Raw genomic sequence first — 12,870 nt, 5'->3', positions numbered from 1 at the left:
TTCCAACTGTTTATACTTCATTAATGCGGGCTTGGTCTGGTCTCCAGGAGGCTTGACTGTGGCTACATTGTTCAATACTGGCTCATAAAGGAATACCTTTGCCCTCCAAGAATCAGAGTCTGATGAAGGTCCAAGGGACCGAAAACGTTTACTGACTTTACTGGCTTTATGAAATAAAATTTTTTCGTTTTTTGACACTGCAAAAAAGACGTGAAGTTTCTCTTTACATTGGGACTTATGTGGTACAATGCATTATAATAGCTGTCTTTTAATGACAGGCCTTCTATTAGGCCATGCCTTCGGCACGGCCCAATAGGAATGTACATAAACAGCCTTCGGTGGCCTTAAATTGGCCCCTGGCCATTTAAAAGCATCTGACCCCATGCATTCTTGTTTATCTAAGGGGCTAAATGACCAGGATCAGTAAGGTGACAATCAGCATGCCCATGTGACTGCTAAAACCCAATCACAGGCCTCAGCGGTGACCCAAAGTGTGTGACGTCACTGAAGAAGCAGAGAGAGAACAGTTGACGATGTAAGGAGGCCCAAAAGAGGTAAAGAATGGGGAGTAAGAATGTTTTTTATTATTTTGTATAACTCCCCTGGGCCTCCACCTATTATACTCTGGGGTCTGAAGAGGTTCACCCATCTCTGGATATGCCCAAGCTGATATAGATCATAGGTCCCTCAGACCATCTTTATGAAAAGGAGTTATTCAGATATACCATAACAAGGTGAACTGTATACAGTAAGAAACAATATACCCCCTTCTATTAAGAATGTTAATATCTCTGGGGACTTCTAATATTTTTACAATTTACAGTAAGGAATACATTGTGTGGATATTCCATATACACATACCAATGCACTCAGTTTTTAGGTATGTCCCCTCTTCTACAAAGGATAGTTAGCTAAACATTCCTTCCCTCTGTATAAAGTTTACTGTAGATCAAATAGTTACATGCAAAAATATCAGTAAAACAGAAGTCATTCATTCTGATATTATTTACCCAAATAAAGGTCATATAAAGCCACACAAGATAAAAACGGCAAAACATCTTCATCCTTGGAGCCAGTATGTTCCCAAACAACCTAAGAAATCAAAACTCTACAAAGCCAACAAAACTGCAGAGTTCATGGGTCCAGATAATTCTTATACCCAGTACAACATTGCCGGGCTCTAAAGTATCTCTACTATTAAAGAGGTATTCAGACCACAAATAGATATGGCATACCTACAAAAACATACATTTTCCACTCTATTTAGCAATCCAAAGCATCCCTGGATATACAGTGACACTTCCCCCCCAAAAAACCCACCTTGACCATTTCAGATCCATTAAATCCTGCGTATACTGGTCGGGTTTTTTGAGCCTTTGCCATTTTGGTGTATGGTACCCTCCACGACGAATAGAGAACACTTTGGTAATGTAGTGTGTGCTAACGTATTCTACTTGACCCCAATATGCAGGGCTGGCCAGTGTAAAGGGCTAGTTTACCCACATTTTAGCAGTAAAATTCCCAAGACTATTGGCTGGACTCTACAAACAATCAAATCTTCCTTAAATCTGTAGAATTGTAAATGCAATGTTATTACAATTACAGTTCATTACAGCTATAATAACAGAACACAAGGGTTCATCTTTGTGGACACCCATTGATCTTGCACAGCAGTGCTCCCAATTAAGTTGACCCCATTAGCGTAAAGTGATGGCATATCCTAATTATTTTCTTTCATTTTATGAGATGGTAATGCCAACTTATTTGTCAGAAAAGTATATATTTAGACTTCAGCCAGTTTAGTAATCTCATGTGGCCGATAGCAGTCTTGCCCAACTCTTCCATACATATTCATGCTTAGTTTGGCCAAGTGGTTCATGTGTACTGACCAGGAGGTGGAAGCAACTGACAGACTCCTTCCTGAGAACAAAAGGAAATCCGGGTGCTCAATCCTTTTCTGCCCTTGGAGAAGAGTCAGAATGCCCCCATATACATTACATGGTTGGCCAGTCCCTTCTAGTTTGATAGGTTTGGTCAATATGTATATCCAACTTTATACGGTCAATAAGAATTAATGCTATATCACCTCACAGAGATGAGGCGAGGCATTGGTGGTGGTGTACCTTATTTGTGTGTGTTATTATTTGTGTATTTGTATGTATAGTGTTACTACCATTACTACTTCCAGCAGTTACAATAGAGATGTCTTTAAGTCACCTACCCTATAATAATAATGAATGAATATTCCGCAACATATTCTGCAGCGCTGTACAATTTGTAGGGTTCAAATACAGACAGAAAGATACATTACAAATAATGTTATTTCACACAATGTGACTGAGGGCCCTGCTCGCAAGAGCTTACAATCTATGAGGTAGAGAGGGTGATGCAAGATGTAGCCGGGGCGGCATTGCTTATACAAACTATTTTGTAATAGAGGTGACTGCCATTACACAAACATAAAACTTTATGAGCCGTCACCAGTCGTGTCCTTTAACATGTGAATGGAGCTTGGACATATAAAGTTAGCCTGAAATGGCATCATATCATGTGGGGTAATATGGGAGCAGGAGCAGAGGAGGGTTAAATTTGGGGGATTCTAATTATAGTACGGAAGGGTTTACATTAGAAATTGTGATAGGCCTGTCTGAAAAGATGTGTCTTTATTTTGCGCTTGAAGCTGTAGAAATTGGTAGTTAATTTGATTGTCCGGGATAGAGCATTCCAGAGAAGTGGTGCAACTCGGGAGAAGTCTTGTATACGAGCGTGAGAAGTTCTGATAATAGAGGATGCAAGTCTTAGGTCATTGAGTGAACAGAGAGCACGGGTTGGGCGGTAGACAGAGATGAGGGAGGAGATGTAGGGAGGTGCAGCATTATGGAGAGCCTTGTGGATGAGGGTGATAAGTTTATATTGTATTCTGTAATGAATAGGCAGCCAATGTAGCGACTGGCATAGACCAGTTGCATCGCTGTAGCGTCTAGACTGATAGATGAGCCTGGACACTGCATTCAGAATAGACCGTAGAGGGGAGAATTTAGTAAGGGGAAGACCGATTAGTAAGGAGTTACAGTAGTCAAGGCAAGAATGAATCAGAGAGACAATAAGTGTCTTTAGTGTATCTCTGGTAAGGAAACGGTGTATTCTGGAGATGTTTTAGAGGTGGAGGTGACATGAGCGTGTGAGTGATTCAATATTTGGGGTGAAGGAAAGGTCTGAGTCAAACATAACCCTGAGGCAGCGGGCATGCTGCCTAGGAGTTATAGTAAGGCCTGAGACTACAATGGATATATCAGGGACAGATCTATTAGATGGTGGATACAGTAGTAGTTCAGTCTTAGAGAGATTTAGTTTCAGATAGAGCGAGGACATGATATTTGAGACAGCAGAAAGACAGTCACTGGTGTTCTGTATTAGTGTAGAGGTAATAATAATAATAATAATAATAATAATAATAATAATAATTAGAGGACTCTACTCATCATGCCCCAATCTATACAACAAAGATGAAAAGTAAGCTGTAGAAAGCATAAAAATACAGTTAGACCCTTAAATATTTCTATAGTGATACAATCTTCAGGATTTGAAATGAAACAACAATGATACAATTAAAGTATAGGCTTTTAGGTTTAATGCAAAGGATTGGATAAAAATATCCTGTGAAATATTTAGGAATTACAACCATTTTTCTACAAAGCCTCCTCAGTTAAGGGACTCTAAAGTAACTGGACAAATTAACATTACCAGAAATATAATGGTCATTTTTAATACTTTATAGAGAATCTGCTGTGGGCAATGACTGCCTGAAGTCTGGAACCCATGGACATCACTAAATGTTGGTCTCATCCTATGTAATGCTTTAACAGGCCTTTACTGTAGCGGTCTTCATTTGCTGCCTCTTTGTCTTAAAAAAAACTTCAGTTTTTTGGGTCATTATTTGTCTGTACTGTGAAGCGCCATCCAGTCAACCTTTCTGCATTTGGTTGAATCTGAGCAGAAAGCATACCCCTGTACACTTCGGAATTCATCCGGCTGCTTCTGCCACATCATCAAATAAACACTAGTGACCTCATGCTATTGGAAATCATTCTTGCCCATGCCATCACACTGACTCCACCATATTTGACAGAGAATGTTTTGTGCTTTGGTTCATGAGCCGTTCCAAGCCTTCTCCAAACTTTCTTCCTCCCATCATTCTGGTATAGGTTGATCTTAGTTTCAGCTGTCCAAAGAATGCTGTTCCAGGATCTGGGCTGGCTTCTTCAGATTTTTTTTTTTTTTTGGCAAAGTCTAATCTTGCCTTTTATTTTTGAGATTGAATAATGGTTTTTACCTTGTGATGAATCCTCTTTATTTGCTTTCAAGAAGTCTTGACTTTATAGTAGACTTAGATACTGATAGAGTTACCTCCTGGAGAGTGTTCTTTACTTGGGTGGATGTCGTGAAGAGGTATTTCATCACCATGTAAAGGATTGTGTAGTCATCCACTACTGTTGTCTTCCGTGGATGTCCAGGCCTTTTTGAGTCCCTGAGCTCACCAGTGCACCAGTGACTACCCTCAAATTAAAACTGAGAATCTACACCTTACATCCATACTGATTATATAACTGTATCTTGAATATGTTTTGGCAAAGAGCGAAAATGCCGAAACTTTTGTCACTGTGTCAAATATTTCTGGATCTAACTATATATTTATAAAACAGCCTGATCCGAACGAAACGTAATTTTTGGAGAAAACAATCCTCTTAAGTTTCCTACACATCTATTACATTATAATCTGTGCGATAATCATATATGACAAAATTACATAACTATCGCCACCTAACTGACCTTTATATATATATATGAAAATGTGAATGTCCCTATTATGGGAGTAAACTGTGCCACGCACATCCAAGTGCCTAGTCATTCTCTTTCCAATGAAGACAGGAGAAAAGGAGCAGATTAAATCGGCCACAGCAGCAGTTTTATTTAAAATAACAAATAAAGAGCATTTAAAATTGCCAACACATTCAAATAACCAAACAATATCCTATTCCCTTAAACGCCCTATGTGTTTATCAGACTATCTGACGTTAGAGGTCCTTGAAGCCCCAAAACATTATGGTCCCAATGACCAATTCCAATCCCATGGCACGACTGAGTATTACCCCCAGCCGTTCCACTAGCTCGGGGGCTCTATTTGTGATGTCTCTCTGGTGCTCATCCTCTATCCACCTCCCAAATCTGTCCACATTTCCTAATGGCCATGGGGAGTCCAGCCCCTCCCATGGGCCCCCCCCCATCCCAACCATTTTCATACACCTCCAACTCCGAGGACCCCCCCGCCACAGCTACTGCGACAGTCTCCCCCTACCACCAAATAGAACCGAAAATAATAAGGGTGGGTGGTGGTCTTTTCTGTATCCCACTTCTTCCTGACTGGTGGGAATCTTCCCTTCTCTTTCTTTATATCCCCCCTTCTTTAACCCCTCCCCTTCTCTCTCCTTCTCTAACGGCTGCCTATCCTTAACTCTTTCCACCCCTATGATCTCTCTCAGCATCCCTGTCATGAGGCCTACCTCCTATGGCTGTGCCTCATAGTCCGGCCTTCCTAGATTGTGACAAATTGGGATTCAGTCGGGAAAATATTTGTCAAAAGTTAAAAAGCTGACCGATCAGAGATGTTTCGAAATGTTCCCATAATCCTAATGTACTGAAAGCAAATTGCATATTGATAATAATAGCATATATACAGCAGTACAAGCATGTCTGGTGTATTTAGATGCTGGCAGATGGAAGTCAGTCCTGTCATTGTGAAGCATTGATTTAACATTTTCAGACTGAAAATTTCATGCACTTTAGCCTCTAACTGGCTATTTCAGACAATATTTACGGCTAGGACCGGTCAAGTCATAGTTGCCATGGCAGCGAGTTTTCCAGGGCCTCGCCACAGAATGGTTAAGCAGAAAACGGCGTACAACGCAAAGAATTTCATTTCCAGTGTAATATGTACTAGCGCTTTCTTTTACTATGACTTGCCATACAACTGAATATTTTTCTAAATGATATAAATGACATCAATCAAACCATATAATATATTGTTAATCCACCATCTGATAATGGAGCGGTTTGGAGTCCAGTAAATTCTTACAAGACAGAACTGGCAGATAATTTAATATCACATTGAGACGGCCATATTCTATTTCATCTATTTTAGATTAATGAATTAACCCCTTCCAGCCACAGCTTTTAGTTTTTGTACTGTTTGAGTCAAATGAAGTTTTATGTTTTGTGGGACAAACGTTACTTCATAATGGCACTGGCATCATTTAATACCATTCTGGTCAATGTACTGGGAGCTGGAAAAAAAATTCAGAATTGGGTGTAACTCGAAAAAAAAGCACAATTGTGCCATCTTCTTATGGATTTTGTTTGTATGGCTTTCACTATGTGGCAAGAATAGGATGGCATAGGTCATCGATATGTGATCGGTCGGAGTCCCAAGGCCAGGACCTTAGCTGACAGGAGAGTGCTGCACAGAGCTGTACATATAATAGGGGCTTTAATTTCATATTGACATAGGTATTGGCATAGGTCATCGATATGTGATCGGTGGGAGTCCCAAGGCTAGGTCCTTAGCTGATTGGAGAGTACTGCACAGAGCTGTATATGTAATAGCAGATGCAATTGATACTGACATAGATAGTGGCATAGGTCAGTGATGGCAAACCTTTTAGAGACCAAGTGCCCAAAATGCAACCTAAAACCCTAAAGCTACTAATATATAAAAAGTGCCAGCACAGCGATTTAACCTTAAAGGGATTGTCCCATCACAAGGATCCTATCTATACTGCTTGTTAATGTGAATGTAAGACTTTTCCTAAATACATTGCTTCAGCAAAACTGCTTTGTTTGTCCACTATCTTACTTTATTCATTTTTTTTTTGACACATCCCTTGACTTATCTGGTCATAAGTCAAGTGATGTATCTGCTGCTCTGAGGGGGGAGGGAGGAGGGGCTAAGTGCACGGGAGCGAGCCTGGGGGGGGGGGTAGTTTACTCTTTGGGGGGAAGGGGCCGCCAATACAGACCTGGCATCCGCTGTAATGGAGAGGCGGATGCCGGGGAGTGTAGACGCCGGCACAGATGCCTGCAACATTGCTATGCTTCTGCCCTGCATGAAGCCAGCAGCGGCAGGAGCGATGCTGCTATTCCGGGGGGGGGGGGGGGAGCGGAATAACAGCATCGCTTCTGCCGCTGCTGGCGTCATGCAGGGTAGGAGCATAGCGATGTTGCAGGCATCTGTGCCGGCGTCTACACTCCCCGGCATCCGCCTCTCTATTACAGCGGATGCCAGGTCTGTATTCACATATGCAAAGCCAAGCGGCGAGATGCCGCTGGCCCTGCGTGCATGCTCATAGACCAGTCTAGCCTTCACAATGCGAATACAGACCCGGCATCCGCTGTAATAGAGAGAGGCGGATGCCGGGTCTGTATTCGCATTGTGAAGTCTAGACTGGTCTATGAGCATGCACGCAGGGCCGGCGGCATCTCGCCGCTGGCTTTGCATATGTAACCCCGCCCACCAATGACGCAACAAAGCTGGAAGAAAGAAGAATTTACAGCAACGAAGACTGGTGAGTATGCGACGTGGGACAACCCCTTTAATACTGTGTGGATCCACAATTGCGGACAGTTACGGATGGCTTTCAATGATACAAAACAACTTTGTACTGAAAGGTAATAGTTTGCATTTGGCATTATTTTGAGTAATTAAAGGGCTTTTCCTAACTTGCCTGCTCATGGAATGGAACTTAGCTGCTCTGTACTATGTGACCAATGAATGTGACTCATCGTGAGTACCTCGGCCTCTTCACACCATATATTGACTAATGTTCCAGGTGTCTGAGCCCTACTGACTACATTCTGATGACCTGTTCTAAGGATGGGTCATCAGCATGGATGATCTCGAGGTTAAGGATTTCAAATTTTTGGGAATCTGATTGAACATAATATTGCAACCAGCTAACAAAAGTCTTGATAGGCTGCAATTAACACCTTTTAGCCCCCAGGGTAGCCACATAGAGACACAAATAGGATAGTAAGCATATCTCTTTGTATTAAGTTATCACTAAAATCACTTTGCTTTTAGAAAAGTCTATTAACTTGTGATATCCATATCTGGGCATGTCCAGCCATGAGGACAGGTAAAGAAGGACACGCCTGTATGGTATAGCAGGGCATTATGTACAGCGACTGTCCTGATAACACCTTTGAAAGAATTTAACTCCACACACAATACCTGTTTATTTTACCCTTGGTGGCTCCCCCTCCCCATTACTCACATCAATCTAGTTAGGAATAGTAGCACTTTGGTAATAGACGTGTATAAGAGCGTTGCAGAACCTTTCTTTTAACAACAGAGTGTTTACAGGACAAGGAATGCGAAGAGCACATTTGTAGTAAATTGTAGATTTTTGAGAAATGTAACCATGGAGACACGGAAAATAAACAAGTTTACATCCAAAATCTATTGAAACATAAAATCTATGGTTGCTGCTGGCCATTCAGACAGAAAATTAAAGCTGCTTGTTAAAGGGAACCTGTCAGTAGATTCATGCTGCCCTAACCATGGGCAGAGCGAACTATAGACAGGTTCCTGCATTGCAATGAACTGTTAACTCTGAAATGATGTGGACTTTGTTGAATTGGTTTTGTGAAAAATGGAATCCTTAACTCCAAGTGTGGATGCATACCTTGTTTCTTCGAAAATAAGACCTACCCCAAAAATATACCCTAGCATGAATTTTCAGGATTGAAATATAAGCTCCAAAAATAAGCCCTAGTTACAGTTCATTCATCAAGTGTCCAGGTAGCTATACATGTAAAAAAAAAATAAATAGAATACAGCAGGACGGATACAGTAGAACCTTCATCAAGGAAGACAGACACCCTCAAAAGAATCGGACACTGATTTTAATGGAGCTATCTGTACAAGATGGCGCTAGTGAGATAGTTCTCCACAACAAAGGGTTGACTATCGGTAGTGTTGGGCTCTCGCACACAGATTGGGTAGTCCCACTGGCATCACTCCGTTGCGGCAGCTTTTGGCCACGAGGGGGATCCAACCACTACACTTGATTGCAGTGGAATGCTGCTGCAATGGCACGGGACCTGACAGTGGCATGCCTTTGACTGGCGTGATACAGATCTGTGTGTGACAATCCATCCACCACTGGTACTGTGTTTCCCCGAAAATAAGACAGTGTCTTATATTAAATTGTCGTCCTAAATATAGGACCTGTCTTATGTTCGGGGAACGTCTTATGACAATCGGCAGTCATGCCGGCACGTCCTTAGCAGAGCGTCAGCATGACTGTTGTAGGTAGTGTAGGGGAGGGGGGGAGGGTATCATACTTACCTTTCCCATCTTCATAGTAGTGCTGGTGCTGCTTTTCGTCCCGACAGTGGTGGGCGGGACTTAGCGAGCGTTCGGGGGGGGGCTTAGCGGGCCTTTCGTGGGCGGGGCTTAGCGATCCTCACTTCACTGACACAGCAGCCGGTTGGATGCTGTACTTTGTGCTCCGTGTGCACAGGAAAGCCGACTGCTGCCTCTTCTGTATGGCGGCTGCTGCCTCTGCCTCTGGGATGAGCTGGGAGAGCTCATCCTACAGCAGCAGGGACAGTGGACACAACAGCAGAGGTGGCAGCCGGATTTCCTGTGCACACCGAGCACATAGCTCAGTGTTCAGTCGGCTGCAAAGATTTTTGGGCATGCCTTATTTTAGGGGGGTGCCTTATATTAGGCAATTCAACGACCCCCCCCCCCCCCTTTATGAATATAAAGGGTTCTGGTAAGTGCCATCCCCTGAAAAAAAGCCCTAACCCATCTTTTGGAACATTATTTTCAGAGAAACACAGAACCCTCGTAGCAGCGTCAACCAGGACTTTTGCAATCAGTTAAACTGCTGGAGCACAATATCTTACCAGAGAAGACAGCAAAAACCAATCAAAAGTCATAAAAAAAATATTTTTCCAATGACTTTTCACTGGTTTTTGTTGTCTTCTATGATAACATATCACACTGTAAGAATTATGTAAGTCCAGATTAACTGTGTTACCTCTTTATGTATAATGTTTTCTATTAAAGGGGCTCTATCATTGCATTGAGATACTCAGGACCTATAAGTATCTGGGTGTGCTCCTCAATAATAAACTAGACTGGGCTGATCACCTGAAGGCGCTGCACAGAAAGGGCGACAGCAAACTCTACCTGCTCAGGAGGCTGAGGGCCTTTGGAGTCCAGGGGCCACTTCTTAGGGCCTTTTTCAACTCAGTGGTTGCTTCAGCCATCTTTTTCGGTGTGGCCTGCTGGGGGAGCAGTATATCAACCAGGGACAGAAATAGACTTGACAGGCTGATCAGAAGGGCCAGCTCTGTCCTGGGGAGCCCCTTGGACCCAGTACAGGTGGTGGGTGACAGAAGGATACTGTCTGTGGTTACCTCCATGCGGGAGAACAAATCCCACCCCATGATGGGGTAAATAACTGTCTGCTTCACCCCAAGTGTGAGAAGGAGCGCTATCGCAAGTCCTTCCTTCCAACCACGATCAGGCTACATCAGACCAAGCGAAGCTCACTCCATACAGAAAACTAATGATTATGATTATGAAGTCTTCCTTCTTTCTTCTTCTGTTCCTTAGCTGCTATGGACTCCTAGTATATCTTCTCTTCTCAGCATATGTGTATCTACTTCTGTAATATATTACTGTGTATTATCCTGTATCTGTATTACTATGCTGCTGTAACATACTGAAATTTCCCCACTGTGGGAATATTAAAGGATTATTTTGCTGTATGAGCCCCACATATGCGTGAATAGCCTTTAAAAAGGCCATTCAGGCACCGCTAATGTTATTTTACATTATTTTAAAATAATACCCTAAAAACGAATATGTACGACGTCATCTTCTGGCACGCCTTCCTCTTCTTTCAGCGACGCCCTCTAGTCCTAGCTCTTCCCCGGCTTCATCGTCCTCTTCTTCTGGCGGGATTGGTTCAAATACCACGTGTGCGTTGTAGCGCTCCCTCTGGGTGTACGGGGAGGGGGGGGAATGAGCTACTGAGCATGCTCAGTATGCTCAGTTCCCCTTAGAACTACACAAGCGTACCGCGTATGCGCAGTACGCTCACAAGCTGCCATTGAGAAAAATGGCGCCGGAGCGTCCTCTTCTTCCAGCGGGATTGAACCAATCCCACCGGAAGAAGAGGACGATGAAGCCGGGGAAGAGCTAGGACCAGAGGGCGTCACTGCAACAAGAAAGAAGAGGAAGGCGTTCCAGAAGATGACGCCGGACAGTGCACAACCACCCACTGTGCATGATAAGTATAATTGGTATATTCGCTTTTAGGGAATTATTTTAAAACGGGGGGAGGGGGGGGTGTTAAAATAACATTAGCAGTGCCTGAATAGTCTTTTTAAAGGCTATTCACGCATATGTGGGGCTCATACAGCATAATTTTGCTTATAGAGCCCCTTTAAGTATAATGTACATGTAGTAAATGTGAACAGGCCTATTGGATTGCTAAAATAAAAAATTACACCCCTCTTAGCCCAAATATAGTGATCTATATCCCCATCTTTTGTATGTCCATTACTTGGTCTATATGCCTTTATGTAACATTTCTGTACACTGGTGCTTTGCAAAAGAGGAAAAAGTAAAGGAGAATATAAAAATATATATATATCTTCTTTAGAGTAGGTCACTCTAAAATGTGATTTTTTTTAAAAAAAAATTCCTCTTGATGCATAGGCTGTAAAATATTTAGAGTAGCTGTTACCCAGTGAGCAGCTAGGCAAGACAAAAGTGACCCACAATGAAAATAAAATCATCTTTGTATAGTCATTCCATTGAAATCTACAGCACACACGTGAAATTAGATTATGTAGAGCGGTGACTCAGACTGACATTACCTGAACTTGCTTCCACTCCCAGCCATCCCCAATATCTTGAGAGTGTTTCAAAAATTCCAAGCAGAAGTATCTAAATTTCTCATCTCCGAGGATCAAATTATTTCCACTTTCAGAATCCATTTTCTAGAAACCTATAGACACAGGGAAAAAAAAGCAGATCATGGAGATCAAATTTAAGTTGTAGAACTGGAATATTCTGGTTACAATATATTTTCCTGTTTTCCCCGTTTTTACAAAACCCACAGAATGACTATATAATATGGAATGTGTTATGTCAAACTTAAATGACAACATCTGGAGTCAGGTCTTTACAGAGAGAAAACATTCCTTCCCGGTCAAAATTAACATCATTACAAGATTATATTGACAAAAATACACTACTTTTGCTCAAGGAACACAGCAGAAAATTCCTGAATGTACAGAGATCTGACAGTCTTCATTGAAGATTTTCAAAGTACTGAAACCTCAGATCATGAGACAAAAATATCACCAGTGATGTAGAATTCAAGGACCAGACCTACAGTGGAGTCGAAGTAGATCTTTAGGAGAAAAGCCCATGTTTCATCTGTACATTTTTATACCATAACCAACAACATTTTCCCTAAGGTTTAACATTTATATAAAAAGAGCCTCATACAGGAATGGAAAGCTTATGTTAAAACAAAGAAAAACATTAAAAGGGGTTTCCAAGAATTTGTAACTTATAGTCTACTAGCCTCTGCCCGCGACTTTGTCTGCGGCTTGTTGGCGTTGATGATCCACCTACAGTCCTATGAAAAAGTTTGGGCACCCCTATTAATCTTAATCATTTTTAGTTCTAAATATTTTGGTGTTTGCAGCGGCCATTTCAGTTTGATATCTCTAATAACTGATGGACACAGTAATATTTCAGGATTGAAATGAGGTTTATTGTAC

The 12,870-nt window shown here is 42.0% G+C and overlaps 1 protein-coding gene across 3 annotated transcripts in view; it reads right to left on the bottom strand.

Annotated features, from left to right (window-relative positions):
* Nucleotides 1–12,870, bottom strand: part of ATG10 (autophagy related 10) — a 104,460-nt gene that overhangs the window by 71,480 nt on the left and 20,110 nt on the right. For all 3 annotated transcript variants that reach the window (XM_075271350.1, XM_075271361.1, XM_075271342.1), the window contains exon 2: nt 11,956–12,086. In XM_075271350.1, the coding sequence (XP_075127451.1) occupies nt 11,956–12,075 (120 nt within the window). In that variant the 5' untranslated portion in view covers nt 12,076–12,086. The remainder of the gene's footprint in view (nt 1–11,955; nt 12,087–12,870) is intronic.

This window comes from Leptodactylus fuscus, chromosome 1 (genome assembly GCF_031893055.1).
Source record: "Leptodactylus fuscus isolate aLepFus1 chromosome 1, aLepFus1.hap2, whole genome shotgun sequence".
In the NCBI taxonomy this organism is placed as follows: Eukaryota; Metazoa; Chordata; class Amphibia; order Anura; family Leptodactylidae; genus Leptodactylus; species Leptodactylus fuscus.
The sequence above is the reverse complement of the archived record's forward strand: the minus strand, read 5'-3'. Positions and strand labels throughout refer to the sequence as shown.